General features: G+C 41.3%; 1 protein-coding gene across 1 annotated transcript in view; it reads left to right on the top strand.

Annotated features, from left to right (window-relative positions):
* Window positions 1-14,748: 14,748 nt before the first annotated feature.
* LOC126419535 (juvenile hormone esterase-like) overlaps window positions 14,749-20,301 on the top strand; it is a 55,026-nt gene continuing 49,473 nt past the window's right edge. Inside the window, exon 1 of the mRNA XM_050086724.1 lies at window positions 14,749-14,881. Within this exon, the coding sequence (XP_049942681.1) occupies window positions 14,749-14,881 (133 nt within the window). The remainder of the gene's footprint in view (window positions 14,882-20,301) is intronic.

Genomic DNA, 20,301 nt, shown 5'->3' on the forward strand with positions numbered 1-20,301 from the left:
TTTATGTCACTGGGCTCTCTGAATCAAACCTGAGATGAAAGCTGCAGATTTCAAGTCTTTTTTCACCTAGTTAAGCAGATTGAAGACATCATACAGTGTACGAAGTCGCTAAAAAACGAGGCTTATTTCAAGTAAAACTGTAGAGGAGATGGCGTTATCCCCGTGTCTGCTATATCTGACGCTGATCAGTCAGATTTCGTGAAAGGACTGCGAGCAAACCGTATTTCATCAGTTCTAGACGAAAAAGACAGAGTCTGTTCTGCAATCGATTAATGCTATGATACATTTACACACAACAATGACAGTGATAAGTATGAGTGAATTACTGTGTCCACAGCTTTATATCTGTCTGCAGGGACCTCAAGGCATATTAGGACCAAAAATTTAAAAAGACTGTTTAGTGAGAAAAATCTTGTAATCGACCTATGAAAATCGTGAGAAATACGAAAGAATAATTTTTAACATTTCATTCGAAACAGTTTCTAACTAGCATCGCAAATTGATTCATTATTTTATTGGACTCTTGGCCTGAACATAACGAGACTTCTCTCTTTCAGGAAAATGACGAAAAGACTACTGAAACTATTCAGATTCCATCTGGAGCAAGCAGTGTGACACTCAATAAAGAATTTTTTCGACTGTGGAAATCATTTTTAAGGAAATTGACAGCCAGTTCAATTTCCGATAGCTCTGTATTCTTAAATTTCAGTTATTTGTTCGTTATCAGTTTGCATCGGCATGTTCTATTAATTGTTTTAAGTATGCAGCACAGTAACCAGGGGTATGGCCAGCACGATTATTCTTTAAATAAAACTAGTAATTACTGTGAAGTGCCTGATGGCATTTTTCTTTCTTCAGGTATACCTAGGATAAGGGAAATATTTGTTCTCATCATTCATATGACACTTCACCTTATTGTGACGACTTCAGGAAATAAACAAGAAACTACTGCGTTAAATTTCGGGTGTGCAGCCATATAAATTCTACTTCTTCTCCTAATATTTTGGCTGTGTATCGTTCAGCCATATTCAGGTAAGTGGAATAATTTGGATCACTGGGAAGATGGCAGAACGACACACAGCCGAAATATCAGGAGAAGAAGTGGAATTTATGCGGCTGCACACTCAAAATGCAATGAAGCAGTCGTTGCACCATGAAAACATAAAGATGAACAAACAAGGAATTGTTTCATTGCTAACTAAAATACTTCGTATTCAAAGTTATCGCAACGAATTGTTATAAAATGATGAATATGTAAGAAATATTTCACTTCATTGAATTAACTCACGACTGATGGAAGTGATCTGTAATGCAGAGTCCACACAGGATATGGAGAGGATAACAGTGGTCAGTGTGCAGTGACCAAATTCCGTCCAAAGTGCTGGGCGTGTTCACTCGTTTCAGAAGGGGAGGCCGATATTGCTGCTTGCTTTTGGCCGATTGGTGTGCACTACAATGACCAAATCGAGGCGCACGATCTGAAACCCTTCTCAAACGATTTTACAGAAACTTTTCAGTAAAAAAATTCGTGTTTGCATTACATATCACTTCGCTAATGGTCATAGTTATTGTGATGTTTGGATTTAAGTAAGACATAGCGCGAAATTCGAAAAAGTTTTCAATGAAAAATAGGAATCGCTATTATTCTGAGTTTGGTGCGTATTACAAATGTTGCTGTGTATGAAATTTAGCGAACATATTGAATTTTTCTTTAGATCTCTTTGGGGTCTTTATCTGTCATGAATACTGAGAAACTTGATCACATGTAGTACACTAATGGGCGATCGTGCGCGCCAGTGATAAAGCCAGAATTAAATATCCGTACCTTTCTCCTATATTTTATAAACATTTTGAGATATCTAAATGAAATTCTGGCAAATTATAACAAGCAAAGAAGAGTATTTTGTCATATGGTTGTCATGCAAAACTTCATTATCTACCGTGTTATTCCACTAACTACTGACGTTTCGATGGAAGAATGTAATTTTTAAGGGCCATTGATAGTCGGTGAAATGAGAAATGCTGTGAGTTTTAGAACAATGTAGGTGAAGACATTACACGTTTATTTTTGTGCCAAGGATATGCAGTTTCATAAGCCATTAATCTTACTTAGTAAAATTAATAAGTCACTGTTTTAGAATTCTCTCGCAGTTGTGCCTGCACAACATGTTAGTGAGGTCAAATTGTATAAACTCCACTGTCATTTGGCAAAACAAGCAAATTTTAACACGAAAGCAAGATAAATGTAGGTTTTACTCAAAATTTGCCACTTATGACACTTCTCTGAAAGTTACAAATGGTTGAAAAGTCAGACGAAAATAAATCGCTGTTTTTTGTGTATTTTCAGCAGAATTATTTTTAGATACTAACCAAAGTCTGTCAGATACAGCAAAAGACTTGGAAGAGCAGTTGAACGGAATGGACAGTGTCTTGAAAGGTGGATATAAGATGAACATCAACAAAAGCAAAACAAGGATAATGGAATGTAGTCGAATTAAGTCGGGTGATTCTGAGGGAATTAGATTAGGAAATGAGACACTTTAAGTAGTAAAGGAGTTTTGCTATTTGGGGAGCAAAATAACTGATGATAGTCGAAGTAGAGAGCATATAAAATGTAGACTGGCAATGGCAAGGAAAGCATTTCTGAAGAAGAGAAATTTGTTAACATCGAGTATAGTTTTAAGTGTCAGGAAGTCGTTTCTGAAAGTATTTGTATGGAGTGTAGCCATGCACGCAAGTGAAACATGGACGATAAATAGTTTGGACAAGTAGAGAATAGAAGTTTTCGGAATGTGATGCTACAGAAGAATGCTGAAGATTAGATGGGTAGATCACATAACTAATGAGGAGGTATTGAATAGAATTGGAGAGAAGAGGAGTTCGTGGCACAACTTGACTAGAAGAAGGGATCGGTTGGTAGGACATGTTCTGAGGCATCAAGGGATCACCAATTTAGTATTGGAGGGCAGCGTGGAGGGTAAAAATCGTAGAGGGAGACCAAGAGATTAATACACTACACAGATTCAGAAGGATGTAGGTTGCAGTAGGTACTGGGAGGTGAAGAAGCTTGCGCAGGATAGAGTAGCATGGAGAGCTGCATCAAACCAGTCTCAGGACTGAAGACCACAACAACAACAACAACTAACCAAAGCATAGGTGACAGAGATCTTTTTGGATGGCATGCAAATGCGAGTGTAGAGGGACTCCACTTAATATTTACAAATAATGTGAGCATAGGTTTCATTGTTGATTGACACTTCCCCTCCAGCATTCGATATTTCCTGTGCAGCATTCTGACCATTTGCCCATAACACCCACCAGTTCTACTCTCCCCACATTTGCCCCACTGACTGAGCATCTACCAGCCCATAATTCTGCGCACACTCTAACATAGAACACAGCCTTGATTTATTTTTCTTCTACTCACCGTTGTAAGAATTGCATATGCTATAATTTAGCTGTCGATGAAAACTGCCTCTTATTCAAAACATTAATTATAGGTGACATTTTTTCCACGGTTTAGGTGCTTGTGTCACTTCGATACATTGTGCTATGCACTCTTGAAATGGCCAATTGTTCATTTGGCACGATGGGGTGTCCACTGTCATAAGTGCTGATATGTGCAGCAAAAACGAGGAACTTCAACAATTTTTCAAAACTTCTTGCAGTGCGCCCTAGGAGCTAAGATTTTGACAGTGCATTTCTTTTGTTATATTCTTCCTGCATAAAAATTTTCAGGGTGGATTTAGACATGTCATATTGGACCATTCCCTCATGAGTTTGTCAGTTAGGCATATATGTCAATATAAAAGCTTATGTCAGACATATCCATTCTGACGTTAATATATGGATTTTTGTCAGGCAGACCCATGTACCTCGACAACAGTATACTATTTGTTGGGATTTGACTTACATGCTTGATAACACTAAGTTATTGTCAGACTGGCGAAAGTACCCAACATCAAAGTATCTGTTGGTACATGCATGTAAAGTGAGCTTGCACAATAGAGGATGTCCAGAAAGTACCGCTATCATTTCAAAAAGTCGTAAATTGGAAACTATTAGAGATAGAACATCGTTGTTGTAAAAAGTGTAGCAGTTCTCAAAGATATTTCTGTTCTGTCTTCAGTGTCTGTCCCCATTGGCAACATGTAGAACATCAGCGTGATATTCGAGTTTTGCCCATGTACTAGTCAGCATTTCAGCATCAACAGTTCTGATTGCTTTTATGATTCGTGCACGAACAATAGCAATGTCATTGACCAGTCTTATGTACACATGATCTTTGATGAAAAAAGTCTAATGGCGTAATATCGGGAGAGCATGGTAGCCTTGCGATGGGACCATCACAGGTCATTCACCTCTCACGAAATGTGTCATTCACCACATCCTACAAACTTAAACTGTAATGTGTGTGTGCGTGGGGGGGGGGGGGGGGGGGGGAGGTTCACCTCCTGCTGAAAGATGAAGAACGGTTGCAGCTCTTCAATCTGTGGTAGCAGGAAGCCTTCGAGCATGTCCAGTAAACGTTTCCTGTTATGGTTTGTTCTGTGAAGGAAAGTGTGTCTGTTATCTTTTCATGCATTAAACCACACTTGACATTAAGCTTCAGTCAAGCAGGATGTGCTGCAGTGTGTGTCGTGAGGTTTTGGAGCTCCATATCCCCCCATATCCCCCCATGAACCATGGACCTTGCCGTTGGTAGGGAGGCTTGCGTGCCTCAGCGATACAGATGGCCGTACCGTAGGTGCAACCACAACGGAGGGGTATCTGTTGAGAGGCCAGACAAACATGTGGTTCCTGAAGAGGGGCAGCAGCCTTTTCAGTAGTTGCAGAGGCAACAGTCTGGATGATTGACTGATCTGGCCTTGTAACATTAACCAAAACGGCCTTGCTGTGCTGATACTGCGAACGGCTGAAAGCAAGGGGAAACTACAGCCATAATTTTTCCTGAGGACATGCAGCTTTACTGTATGATTAAATGATGATGGCGTCCTCTTGGGTAAAATATTCCGGAGGTAAAATAGTCCCCCATTCGGATCTCCGGACGGGGACTACTCAGGAGGACGTCGTTATCAGGAGAAATAAAACTGGCGTTCTACGGATCGGAGCGTGGAATGTCAGATCCCTTAATCGGGCAGGTAGGTTAGAAAATTTAAAAAGGGAAATGGATAGGTTAAAGTTAGATATAGTGGGAATTAGTGAAGTTCGGTGGCAGGCGGTACAAGACATTTGGTCAGGTGATTACAGGGTTATAAATACAAAATCAAATAGGGGTAATGCAGGAGTAGGGTTAATAATGAATAAAAAAATAGGAGTGCGGGTTAGCTACTATAAACAGCATAGTGAACGCATTATTGTGGCCAAGATAGATACAGAGCCCATGCCTACCACAGTAGTACAAGTTTAGATGCCAACTAGCTCTGCAGATGACGAAGAAATAGATGAAATATACGACGAGATAAAAGAAATTATTCAGGTAGTGAAGGGAGACGAAAATTTAATAGTCATGGGTGACTGGAATTCGTCAGTAGGAAAAGGGAGAGAAGGAAACATAGTAGGTGAATATGGATTGGGGGGAAGGAATGAAAGAGGAAGCCGCCTTGTAGAATTTTGCACAGAGCATAACTTAATCATAGCTTACACTTGGTACAAGAATCATAAAAGAAGATTGTATACCTGGAAGAATCCTGGAGGTACTAAAAGGTATCAGATAGATTATATAATCGTAAGACAGAGATTTAGGAACCAGGTTTTAAATTGTAAGACATTTCCTGGGGCAGATGTGGATTCTGACCACAATCTATTGGTTATGAACTGCAGATTGAAACTGAAGAAACTGCAAAAAGGTGGGATTTTAAGGAGATGGGACCTGGATAAATTGAAAGAACCAGAGGTTGTAGAGAGTTTCAGGGAGAGCATAAGGGAACAATTGACAGGAATGGGGGAAAGAAATACAGTAGAAGAAGAATGGTAGCTCTGAGGGATGAAGTAGTGAAGGCAGCAGACGATCAAGTAGGTAAAAACACTAGGGCTAATAGAAATCCTTGGGTAACAGAATAAATATTGAATTTAATTGATGAAAGGAGAAAATATAAAAATGCAGTAAATGAAGCAGGCAAAAAGGTATACAAACGTCTCAAAAATGATATCGACAGGATGTGCAAAATGGCTAAGCAGGGATGGCTAGAGGACAAATGTAAGGATGTAGAGGCTTATCTCACTAGGGGTAAGATAGATACTGCCTACAGGAAAATTAAAGAGACCTTTGGAGAGAAGAGAACCACTTGTATGAATATCAAGAGCTCAGATGGCAACCCAGTTCTAAGCAAAGAAGGGAAGGCAGTAATGTAGAAGGAGTATATAGAGGGTCTATACAAGGGCGATGTACTTGGGGACAATATTATGGAAGTGGAAGAGGATGTAGATGAAGATGATATGGGAGATATGATACTGCGTGAAGAGTTTGACAGAGCACTGAAAGACCTGAGTCGAGACAAGGCCCCGGGAGTAGACAACATTCCATTAGAACTACTGATGGCCTCGGGAGAGCCAGTCCTGACAAAACTCTACCATCTGGTGAGCAAGATGTATGAAACAGGCGAAATAGCCTCAGACTTCTTCAAGAAGAATATAATAATTCCAATCCCAAAGAAAGCAGGTGTTGACAGATGTGAAAATTACCGAACTATCAGTTTAATAAGTCACAGCTGCAAAATACTAACGTGAATTGTTTACAGACGAATGGAAAAACTGGTAGAAGCCGACCACGGGGAAGATCAGTTTGGATTCCGTAGAAATGTTGGAACACGTGAGGCAATTAAGAAAAGGCAAACCTACGTTTCTAGCATTTGTAGACTTAGAGAAAGCTTTTGACAATGTTAACTGGAATACTCTCTTTCAAATTCTGAAGGTGGCAGGGGTAAAATACAGGGAGCGAAATGCTATTTACAATTTGTACAGAAACCGGGTTGTAGCCTCTCCCCGATGTTATTCAATCTGTATATTAAGCAACCAGTAAAGGAAACAAAAGAAAAATTCGGAGTAGGTATTAAAATTCATGGAGAAGAAGTAAAAACTTTGAGGTTCGCCGATGACATTGTAATTCTGTCAGAGACAGCAAAGGACTTGGAAGAGCAGTTGAACGGAATGGACAGTGTCTTGAAAGGAGGATATAAGATGAACATCAACAAAAGCAAAACGAGGATAATGGAATGTAGTCAAATTAAGTCGGGTGATGCTGAGGGAATTAGATTAGGAAATGAGACACTTAAAGTAGTAAAGGAGTTTTGCTATTTAGGGAGTAAAATAACTGATGATGGTCGAAGTAGAGAGGATATAAAATGTAGACTGGCAATGGCAAGGAAAGCGTTTCTGAAGAAGAAAAATTTGTTAGCATCGAGTATAGATTTAAGTGTCAGGAAGTCGTTTCTGAAAGTATTTGTATGGAGTGTAGCCATGCACGCAAGTGAAACATGGACGATAACTAGTTTGGACAAGAAGAGAATAGAAGCTTTCGAAATGTGGTGCTACAGAAGAATGCTGAAGATAAAGTGGGTAGATCACGTAACTAATGAGGAGGTATTGAATAGGATTGGGGAGAAGAGAAGTTTGTGGTATAACTTGACTAGAAGAAGAGATCGGTTGGTAGGACATGTTTTGAGGCATCAAGGGATCACAAATTTAGCATTGGAGGGCACCGTGGAGGGTAAAAATCGTAGAGGGAGACCAAGAGATGAATACACTAAGCAGATTCAGAAGGATGTAGGTTGCAGTAGGTACTGGGAGATGAAGAAGCTTGCACAGGATAGAGTAGCATGGAGAGCTGCATCAAACCAGTCTCAGGACTGAAGACCACAACAACAACATCGCAATTTACTGTCGATTGACATATCCAGATATGTGGAAGGTTGCTTTGTCTAAAAAAAAGCAGTTTTTCACGGTAGTCACTGTCAGCATCTGTGGAGGCCAGTATGGATTTTACATCCTCAGTTCGTATAGGCGGCTGGCGGAGGTGGTGAAGAACGTTGGCCTCATGCACAGGGTGCAAGCCGAGTTCACAATTTGTAGCGTTGTTCCCAGAGCTGATCGGGGTCCTTTGGTTTGGAGCCAAGTGGACGGTCCCAACCAAAGGCTTCGTCAACTCTGTGACGGTCTTGGCTGCAAACTTCTTGACCTGTGTTATCGTGTGGGGATTTGCAGGAATCCCCTTGAGAGGTCAAGCGTGCACTAAAAAAGAAAGCGGCTACTCGGGTAGCAGAGTACTTATGGAGTGTCCAATGAGGGTTTTTCAGGCTAGGCAGTACTTTGAGGAGCTCTAATGAACACTCGCCATTCGATATGCAGCAATGGAAGTCAGACGGCTTTCAGAATAAAGACGTTTGGACTGTCATAATTATATTAGCAAACTGTCGAAGTATTCGTAATAAAGATTCCAAATTTACTGGCCCCAGGAAAGTTCTCGTGCTTCAGTTATTCTTGGGACCGAGAACTGGCTGAAACCCGAAGTGAAAAGCTCTGAGATATTTAGCGAGTTGTGAAACATTTATCGGAAAGACAGATTTAGAGGCCATAGGGAGGGAGTGTTCATTGCAGTTGATAAAAATATTGTCTCTAATGAGGTCGTGGTTGAGTGTGACAGTGAAGTTATCTGATCGCGTATAACAGGTGAGGGGAAACCAAGTTAATTGTTGGATGCTCTTACGGCCACCCGATTCTGCTGTGAGAGTTCTAGCGTCATTCAAAGAAAAGTCCCAGATCATGCATACTAGTTGGAGGCGACTTTAACCTAACGAGAATGGACTGATATGTCTATGGATTCATTGCGGACAGACAGACAGTCATGTGAAATGGTTTTGAACACTTTTCTGAAAACTGTGTTGAACAGCTAGCTCGGCAGCCCACATGCAATGGAAATACCTTAGACCTTGTAGCTACAAATAGGCCGCACCTTATCGGCAATGCCATTGTAGAAACGGGGAGTAGCGATCACGTTGTTATTATAGCACCTATGACTACGAAAGTTAATAAATCATCCAAGAAGGCCGAGAGTGTTTCTGATAGATAGAGCAGATAAGCAGCTATTAGCATGTCACTTAGATCGTAAATTGGAATCACTTATTTCCAATAAGACGGGTGTAGAGAAATTATGGGCAAAATTTAAGTAGATTCTAAATCGTGGTCTGGGGAGTTATGTGCCTAGTAAGTGGATAAAGGATGGAAAAGACCCACCATGGTTTAATAAGGAAATTCGGAGGATATTGAGGAAGCAGAGGCTGTTATACTCTCGGTTCAGAAGGGAATGCACAAACGACGACAAGCGAAGGTTAATAGAGATTCGGACGTCTGTGAAAAGAACTATACGCCAAGCATAAAGCAACTACCACCATCATATCTTAGCAAAAGACATAGCAGATTCTGAGGAAATTCTAGTCTTTTGTAAAATCGCTAATCAGGACTAAGGCTTCCATCCAGTCCCCTGTTGAGAAGTCTAGTGTGGCAGTTGAAGATAGCAAAACGAAAGTTTTAGCTTTAACTATCACGTTCAAAAAATCGTCTACACAGGAGGATCTTACAAACATACCGTCATTTGACTATCGGACAGATTCCCATATGGACGACATAGTAATAAGCATCACTGACATAGAGAAACAACTCAAAAATTTTAAAGCAATTAAATCACCAGGTCCGGATGGAATCATAGTTCGATTTTACAAATAGTACTCCATGGCATTGGCTCCTTACCATTTGGCATGAAAATCTCACCCAGCACAAAGTCCCAAGCGACTGGAAAAGGCGCATGTATATAACGAGGGTAAAAGAACGGACCCCTATCTTCTGTTTGCTGCAGAATCATTGAACATATTCTCAGTTCGAATATAATAAACTTTCTTGAGACTGAGAAGCTCATGTCCACGAACGAGCGTGGTTTTAGAAAGCATCGCTCCTGCGAAGCTCAGCTTGCCCTTTTCTCACATGAAGGGCAACAGGCAGTTGCATATTTCTAGGTATCCAGAAAGCATTTGACATGGTGCCCCATTGCAGACTGTTAACGAAGGTACGAGCATATGGAATAGGTTCACAGATATGTCAGTGGCTCGAAGATTTCTTAAATAATAGTACCCAGTACACTGTCCTCGACAGCGTGTGTTCATCAGAGATAAGGATATCGTCAGAAGTGCCCCAGGAAAGTGTAATGGGACCGCTGTTGCTCTCTCTCTCTCTCTCTCTCTCTGGGCAGCAATCTGCGGTTGTTTGCTGATGATACCGTGGTGTACGAGAAGGTGTGGAAGCTCAATGACTGTGGAAGATATAAGACGAGTAGACAAAATTTCCAGTTGATGTGATGAATGGCAGCTGTCTCTAAATGTGGAAAAATGAAAGTTAATGCGGATGAGTAGGAAGATCAAACCAGCACTGTTCGGATGCAGTAATGCTAGTGTCCTGCTTGACACACTCAAGTCGTTAAAATACCTGGGCATGACATTGCAAAACGATATGAGATGAAATGAGCATGTGGGAACTGTGGCAGGGAAGGCGAATGTTCGACTTCGCATTTTAGGAAAGATTGGTTCACTTGTAAAGGAAACCGCATATAGGACGCTGGTGTGACATACTGTTGAGTACTGCTCGAGTGTTTAGCAATTCAGAGGCAGGCTGCTAGATTTGTTACTGGTAGATTCGAACAACATGTAATTGTTACAGAGATGCTTTGGGAACTCAGATGGGAATCCCTGGAGGGAAGGCGACGTTCTTTTCGAGAAACGCTATTGAGAAAATTTGTAGAACCGGCATTTGAAGCTGACTGCAGAACGATTCTACTGCCGCCAACATACATTGCACATAAGGACCACGAAGATAGGACGCGAGAAATTACGCCTCATATGGAGGCATATAGAGAGTCGTTTTTCCGTCGCTCTATTTTTTAATGGAACAGGAAAAGAAATGACTAGTAGTGGTGCAGAGTACCCTCTGCCACGCACCGGACTGTGGCTTGCGGAGGGTTTGTGTAGGTGTAGAACACTCGGATATACACCGCAGAGGACAAAATTTGGCTGCAATGATTGGCCTAGTTTGGCATTGTACTCAAAAAAGCATAACCGCTTCTGTGACACTTGGACAGTTGATCATGCTTCCCACAACTGGTATGATGGATGACGAATTGACTTCTGGGTGCTGCACTGCAATGCAGCTTACACTTGGTCAGCACATGCTTCAGCTACAGGGTACGTAATCGGTGTGATTGGAAAGTTTTAAGAATGGATCCGCTACTGCTTACTGGTTTGGCGGGTAGGTACATGGAGGATGGGGAGTGAGTCATTGCCTTGTCCTTGAACGGCCTCTGACAGGAAACTGCGTTTCCATAATTCAGTTCATTGTGTCAACTGGTTGAGTGCGGGTCTGTTAGGGCTTGTTGCCGGATTCTGTCTGCATGAAACTGGATGTAACAACAGAGCAACGAGTTTGTTTGAAATTTTGTTTTAGAACCGGGAAATCAGCTTCTGAGACTTACGAACTTTTGAAAACAGCTTTTGGAGATAATTGTATGAACCAGTCAAATGTTTTTGTCTGGTTCAACGGATTTAAAAAGGACCGCGAATCATTTGAAGATGAACCACGGTCCGGCTGTCCTTCCACCTCAAAAACGAATGAAAATTGTAGTGAAAGTTCGCGATTTAGTGCGCTCTGATTGGAGAATTACAATTAGAGAGAGGGCTGATGACCCTAATTTAAGCTTCTATGCAGTTCAGTCAATTTTAACTGAACATCTGAACATGCGTCGAGTGTCAGCAAAATTCGTTCCAAAAGTTTTGTCAACTGACCAGAAACAATGCCGACTTGAAGTGTGCCAGAACTGGTGAATCGGACTAAGAATGACCCAGATTTGTTAAATAGGGTAATTCATCATCATCATCAGTTATCTGCTATATTAGCAGGTCCTTTGCCTCTCCATTTTCTGCGGTCCATTGCTTCCTTCTTAAGGCTGCTGTATGTTGTACTGTCCATCATGTCATCCAGTATCTGGAATCTCTTCCTTCCTCTCTTCCTTTTCCCTTCTACATAAACTTCTAAAACTGTTTCTATAAGTAAATAGGATAATTACAGGTGACGAATCGTGGGTATATGGATATGATCCTGAAACCAAAGTGCAGTCTCCCCAGTGGAAGACTCCAGCTTCACCACGACCGAAAAAAACATGGCAAAGTCGATCGAAGGTGAAGACAATCATGGTGATTTTTTTCGATTCTACCAGTATTTTGCATCATGAATTTACCCCTGGAGGACAGACAATGAACCAGGAATACTACAAATGTGTCCTTGAGTGTTTGTGAGAAAAGGTGCAGAAGAAAAGGTCTGCATTGTGGAAATACAGGAGTTGGATGCTACACCATGACAATGCTCTGGCTCATCGTGCCTTCTCCATCGTTGAATTTTTGACCAAATTCAAAATTCCTGTGCTTCCACAACCATTATATTCCCCTGATTTGGCCCCTGCGGACTTCTACCTGTTCCCTAAAGAGAAATTTTCACTGGAAGGGAAGCAATTTGACTCGACTGAAGACATACAGACAAATACGGAGAGCATCCCTAACACAGTTCAGGAAAAAATCTTCCAGGAATGCTCTCAAAAGTGGAAACACCGTTGGAATCGGTGTGTTCAGTCAAAGGGGGACTATTCTGAAGGAGATTCATCACAGTAGCATGTAAGTACCACCATTGTATAATCACAAGGCCATTCTTAAAACTTTCAATCACACCTCGTACACTTCGAGGGAGATCTTTGAGACTGCCTGACTCTCCCTGAAGTTTTTGAGGCACCTCGATGCTTGCTTTTCACAGTAGTGCCCTCCTATTCTGGCTTCAATAATTCCGTAGTACTGTTGGCAGATATTTGGATTTTGCATACAAGATTATATCGCAATGCAAGTCAAATTTGCAACAAGAGACAAAGGAAAACAACTTTGAGAGGTGCTAAATGTTTTCAAGCAAACCACTATCCTCTGTTTAACAACTGAAAATGCTATATTCCCTCTTCTCTGAGAGACTCTGTATGAGTTAAATAAAAGGTTGTGAATGCCGAGTGTCTTCTTTGATTTAACTAAGGCGTTTGATTGTGTTGGACACAAAATATTAATGCAGAAGTTGGACCATTATGGAATAAGGGGAGTAGCTCACAATTGATTCACTTCTTATTTTAAGAACAAACAGCAGAAGATCATTCTCTGAAATGTTGAAAATGGCTACGATGTGCAGTCCCAATGGGGCACAGTTAATTGGAGAGGTGCCTCAGGGATTGGTGCTGGTGCCACTACTGTTTTTTATTTATATAAATGGTATGTCTTCTAATATTACAGGTGATTCTAAAATACTTTTGTTTGCTGATGACATCAGCTTGATAGTGAAGGATATTGTGTGCAATATTGACACACTATCAAGTAATGCAGGTCAAGACATAACTTCATGGCTTGTAGAAAATAAATTGGTGCTAAACCACAGTAAGACTCAGTTTTTTACAGTTTCTAACACACACCAAGAACTGATATTTTGATTACACAGAATGGGAATGTGATTAATGAGACAGAACAGTTCAGATTCCTAGGGGTTCAGGTAAATGGTAAGCTGTTGTGGAATGCCCATATTCAAGATGTAGTTCAAAAATTAATTGCTGCTTTATTTACCATTAGAACAGTATCTGAAATTACGGATAGTTGTACATGAAAAGCAGTCTAATTTATTTTCATTGGTTTATGATGCATGGTGTTATTTTTTGGGGTAGCTCTTCTGATTCAGAATGGGTATCTTTGGCACAGAATCGGATGATTCGAGAAATTCGCGAACTTCTTGTCGACTCCTGTTCAGTAGTCAGAGTCTTCTGACATTGGCCTCTCAATACATAGTCGTAGTTTCTTTATTATAGACAATATCAACATAATCCCAAGAGTTAGCAGCTTCCACTCACTTAATATTACGCAGAAATCCAATCTGCATTTGGAACACCCGTCTTTGACTCCGAGTCCAAACTGAAGAGTTTCTTCATGGTTCACTCCTTCCGTTCTGTCGAGAATCTCCTGGAAAAATTTAAAAATTAAGTTACTTCATGTGTTACGTTGTTGATGGTGTTTATTTAAACTTATGTGTTGTCGTTTGCATAGGATTCAAATGCGTTTCATGTTATCTATTATTACTCTTTTGTTACAGTTTCATGTACTGATTTGTTCCATGACCGTGGAGACTTGTTCCCCATCTTGCTCCTGCTGAACATGACATATAAAATAAATAAAAATAGAAATAGTAGTTTCCAAGTTACGTTTTTTGAACTGATGTCGGGACTTATGGAGACCCCATCTATCTTCCAAGTGAGCAGTATGTATTGTACAGTACTTGTTTAGCTCGCTTTATTCCATAGTCGATTGTTTATACAGCCATATCGACACTTGGAGACTGTTTTATATAACTTCGAAGTACACAATAAAAACGTCTTATTGGTCCACGTCAAAAATATATTATTAGTAAATACATCTTAATGCCTTAGAATCCCATTTGGCAAAATGTATCACAAAATACTCTATGATCATTTCTTAGGCTTAAGTGTGTGTCACTCATGACCATACCTATTCTGAACTTGGTTTTGTATCTCCTTAGATGTGTTATTAAGCTGTAGTTGTTGCACTATCGTTTAGGATTATAGTAGCACGGACATTGCTGATGCTGAGTTGTGATTGCGAGTCATAGGCGGGGAGCCCCAACATGCCGGTACTGGTGTATTTCCACGGCGGTGGCTTCTTCTCTGGCTCTGGAACGTTCGGAGATGCTGGGCCGCATTACTTCATGGACCAAGATGTCATCCTGGTCACCGTCAACTACCGTCTTGGACCCCTCGGTGAGCTTCTTATTGTAAAGCCACAATTCATTCAAACTTCCATTAAATTTTTTATAAGAATTATTGTACCATTTACTAGTTTCCAAATGACTGCAGGCTCGTCACAAGACGGAGGTGCTACAGGAACATCGTCTGGATCATGTGCACCAAGGCGCTAGGATCGTGGTGCTGGCGAAAATAACGGAAATTTGGTTAGTTATCGTAATATTGTAGGATATTTATAACTTCTCGTTAGCTAAATTTTCGTTACATCCGCCAGCACCACGACTCTTGAGTCTTAACTGCGCATGTTCCAGATAATGTTCCTATAACACCTGTATCTGATCGTGAGCCTGCAGTGGCTTGAAAAGTAAATAATGTTAGGGGAGAATGTACCTCCACAAGCAGTTACCTGCATTTTTTACTTTTTGTCTTCGCAAGACATGAGGTTGTGTTTTGTGCAGCGTTTTTAAATACTATGAATTCTACATATTTAAGTTTTTTGTAACATTATAAGCGACCTGGAGGAAACTGTTAATTCTCCAGTCATAGGGTTTTATTGTGAGTAAAATTCTGTACATTCTAAAAACACACTGCATTTTAATTCACACTTCGTCAGTCATGTGTCATCCTGTACCTTGAATCTGCCATGGAGCAGGTGGTAATTGCAAATGAACTGAGTTTCTTTAACGCCTTAACAACTGACACTGTCTTGGAAATGGAAACTTATGCTAGTTGCCAATAGCTTCTCTTTCATATTGTTTTTAACTCGGAATTGGTCTTTGATAATATCTCTTCTTACTTTGATTGGTGTGTAGCAGATTGGTATTGTAAGGCATAGAATATTAAATACAGCATTGACAAGATTTTCATGATTGTAACACTTCTAAACTTAAATAGAATATTTTCTCCTTGGTACATGACCAAGTTGACCTTGGAACAGATTTCACGTGTGGAGAAACCTAACTTTTCAGGAGTAATTTTTGGAATTTAAAAAAAAAGAAAAAAAGAACTGCAGCACGCATAAAGTGAATGATACGATTTCAAAATGGAATAAGAAAATATATTATACTTCTGTTACCTCACTGGTTAGAGGCGAAAGCTTGAAAAGTGTACCAAGGTCCAGCACTCTCCCCTACAGCGAATCGTATCAAATTCAAACAAGCTGCTGGTTGCGTATTGTACCCTCATAAATCACCAGTTGCAGTTGGCCATTCAAGATGTATATAGTGAATGATTAACCCTCGTTAGAATGGCTGATGATTCAAAGCGCTACCAAAATGCTTCATAAATGACACCAAAAACAAAGTAAACTAGAGGTAAAAATAATTTATCCTTTTTCGCCTTCAAGATCGTTTCAGTTATGCACCAGAGGGCTTTCGAGTTTGATGTCCCAATCCGACAGACAAATCTCGTGCTCACGTTCTAGACGTCTAGTTTGAAACTTACTGCAGGACACTAGTGCCGATACTAATGATAAATGAAGTTCACGCCACCAAGTCCCTTTTCCTTGCTAGGAAATTACGACTATGAAGATTTCTTCCACCATCAGATATCGAACTTGAACATGTGAGTCTATCACCACTGTACAGACGGGTGACAGCGAACTTGGAACAGAGGCAGGTAGTTGGAATAACTTACGTCCGTCTTGAAATCACTTCAGTTATTTTTTCATGTGATCGGTGTCTTCAGAAAATGTCGCCTGCTCAGGAAAGATGCGCCAGTGGTCGATGTTTTATACGCATGATTGAGAGAAAAAAACACCGTGAAATGTTTCAATAATAAACACCATGCTCATTTTCCGCCTTCGAATATGGCATGTGAACACTTTGCAGGTCAGGCATGCGCTTCACGAGAACACTTAGCAGGAACAGACGACATGGTGCTGAAGACACTGACTGTATAAGCAATACAGCTGTCGCCATTTGAAAATGGCCATAGTCGCCTGAAACCAGTGATGACGATAACACACAGTATTTGGGGCTAGCTGCGGTCTCCTTCAGTTTTTCGAAATGTTTATAAAGCTGCTGAAAACTTCCAGCGAATTTTTCCTCTAGAAACTACCGAAGAACTGATGTTACGTTTGTTTAGAAGTATGTCGAAATGTAATGCAGAGAGGTGTAACAATGTCCGTGGTAGTTGACTACTCTGAATCGAACTAGCAGCATCATGTATCATTTTTCCAACCATCGTGATGAATCAGAGAACAGATGGATCTCGAACAGAGATGACAATTATATCTCCCAAAGCCTCTAACCGTTTTGCCTTCTGGTCATCATTAAATCTGTGATGACAGATCGGGAGCAGATCACCTGCTCAGGAAACCTTAGTGAATGATGGTTTTAACGCTGTCCTTGCTAATAACGAACTCGGTGAATATCATTCTCAGCGACAGCCGTCGAGTTTAAGCCAGTATTAGTCACACTAACGCTATGTTGTTCTCGATTGTCGCTTCCAATGAACACATCGTCAAGAGTTTCCCTTCATAAAATTGTTGACAGTTTGTGGACACTTGTTGAAGTGTTGCTAGTTAGTGCTCGTCTTGAGATCTTCGTCCGACCATCAGTTAGTAGTTTTTCTGACGCTTTTCCAGCCCAACTCTGTCAAAGATACACAGTTCTTTGCTGGTGTCAAGAATAGATTCCTGCCTATAGTCAGAAGTGATACTAGTATACTACCGGAAAAATATAACATTCTTAAGGATTGTGTTCAGCTTTACCAGGGTAAAAAATCACTATGTGATCAAAAGTATCCGGACAGCTGGCTGAAAACGACTTAACAAGTTCGTGGAGCACTCCATCGGTAATGCTGGATTGCAGTATGGTGTTGGCCCTTCCTGAGCCTTGATGACAGCTCCCACTCTCGCAGGCATACGTTCAATCAGCTACTGGAAGCTTTCTTGGGGAATGGCAGCCCATTCTTCACGGAGTGCTGCGCTGAGGAGAGGAATCGATGTCGGTTGGTGGGTCCTGGCATGAAGTCGGCGTTCTAAAACATCACAAAGGTCTTCTACAGGATTCAGATCAGGACTCTGCGCAGGCCAGTCCATTACAGGGATGTTATTGTCGTGTAAACACTCCGCCACAGGCCGTGCGTTATGAACAGGTGTGAACAGGCGCTCGATCTTGTTGAAAGATGCACTCGCCATCCTCGAATTATTCTTCAACAGTGAGAGCCACGCAAAACAACAAGGGGTGCAAGCGCCCTCCATGAAAAACACGACCGCACCACAACACCACCGCTTCCGAATTTTACTGTTGGGACTACACACGCTGACAGATGACGTTCAAAATGGTTCAAATGGCTCTCAGCAATATGAGACTTAACTTCTAGGTCATCAGTCCCCTAGAACTTAGAACTACTTAAACCTAACTAACCTAAGGACATCACACACATCCATGCCCGAGGCAGGATTCGAACCTGCGACCGTAGCGGTCACGCGGTTCCAGACTGTAGCGCCTAGAACCGCTCGGCCACCCCGGCCGGCAGATGACGTTCACCTGGCAGTCGTCATACCCACGCCCTGCTATCGGATCGCCACATTGTGTACCGTGATTCGTCACTCCACACAACGTTTTTTCCACTGTTTAGTCGTCCAATGTTTACGCTCCTTACACCAAGCGAGGCATCGTTTGGCATTTACCGGCGTGATGTGTAGCTTATGAGCAGCCTCTCGCCTATGAAATTCAAGTTTTCTCACTTCCCGCCTAATTGTCATAGTACTTGCAGTGGATCCTGATGCAGTTTGGAATTCCTGCGTGATGGTCTGGGTAGATGTCTGCCTATTACACATTACGACCTCTTCAACTGTCGGCGGTCTCTGTCAATAAACAGACGAGTTCGGCCTGTAAGCTTTTGAGCTGTAAATGTCCCTTCACGTTTCCACTTCACTATCACATCAGAAACAGTGGACCTAGGGATGTCAAGGAGTGTGGAAGTCTCGCGTACAGACGAATGACACAAGTGACGCTCAATCACCTTACCACGTTCGAAGTTCGTGAGTTCTGCGGAGCGCCCCACACTGCTCTCTCACGATGTCTAATGACTACTGAGGTCTCTGGTATGGAGTACCTGGCAGTAGGTGGCAGCACAATGCACGTAATATGAAAAACGTATGTTTTTGGGGGTGTCCGGATACTTTTGATGAAATAGTGTATGTGCATATTGAGGGATTGTTTTGACAGTGAGTCATTTGTCACGGTCGTTGGCGATCAGCTGGCGCTCAGGAGGCCTGTTTATGCAGTCTCGCTGTTTCGACTCTTCAGGCAGTAACTGTTCCGCGTTTTGAGGTCAACGGTGTTTGCAACGTTCATTCTAGGATACAAGCACACCTCACTGACGGATATGTACTCCTGCTGAGCAGCTTTAGCCATTCGAATGGTGTCGTATTGTAGGTCTGTGGTAAGCAGAATGGCTGTATCGACAAACCGCTGCTTTTGTTGGGCACAGTGTATCAGTGTGAAACGTCCCCTTTGAAAACTTATACATGACTGTGCTTAAACTGACACACAATATTTTTTAGCGCAACGCAACCTGACTTTCAAAAATCCCTACAAAAGAATGGCCCTGACTAACATTAAACTATACCTTTCACAAATCACTTACCTCACAAAAATCTTCGTTACTCAAGCTACTGCAATACAGCGAGTGCCACTACTGCCAGCTAAATAAAAGATTCAAACGACTGAAGGCACTAACTACTGATAGGCATAGTTAGCAAATGAAAGATTTTGATATAGAAAAAATAATGTATTTACCATAATAGTGTTCAAAACTCATATTATATACGTATATCAGTTCATGACATCCAGTCTTACAAGTTTACTGTCTCTGTCCAGATCATCCGCTCTCACAACTCCGCCATCTCTCTCCCCACTTCCAGCACTGCTGGCGGCTCACCTCCAACTGCGCAACGCTACGCGCTGTTAGCAGCCAACTGTCCAACACTACAATAACCAACAACAATGCAAACCAGCCACAGGCTGCACACAGCACAGCCAGTGATTTTCATACAGAGCGCTACGTGACGTTACCAATAAAAAAAACCTAAACAACCTACTTACATAGCCCCCATGCTCCCCACAAAAAATTTTACAAATTGTTTTGGGCAATGGCCAATAATGATTTGATAAAATTTTCCATAATTACAGTAGCAAAGATATCAAATGCACACACTTATTGATACAATGTTGGTCAAAAGCTAAAATTTTCTCACAGTCCATAAAGACAGTCCTGATCATTCATCACGGTTAAATAGCAGTGTTTTTCTCAAAGTCTGAGCAGTAAAAGAAAATGCACACGGAAGTAGTGGATTTCCATGCAGTCTTGAAGAAGTAGTTCTGTCCTTCCAACGGAAAGACAGTGCTGACTCTTGACATGCAGACGGGTAATGGGCCACATCAGATCAAACCCACAGCAGAGTCAGTCGAAGTTTTGAAGAA

Source organism: Schistocerca serialis, chromosome 9 (assembly GCF_023864345.2).
Source record: "Schistocerca serialis cubense isolate TAMUIC-IGC-003099 chromosome 9, iqSchSeri2.2, whole genome shotgun sequence".
Classification (NCBI taxonomy): domain Eukaryota; kingdom Metazoa; phylum Arthropoda; class Insecta; order Orthoptera; family Acrididae; genus Schistocerca; species Schistocerca serialis.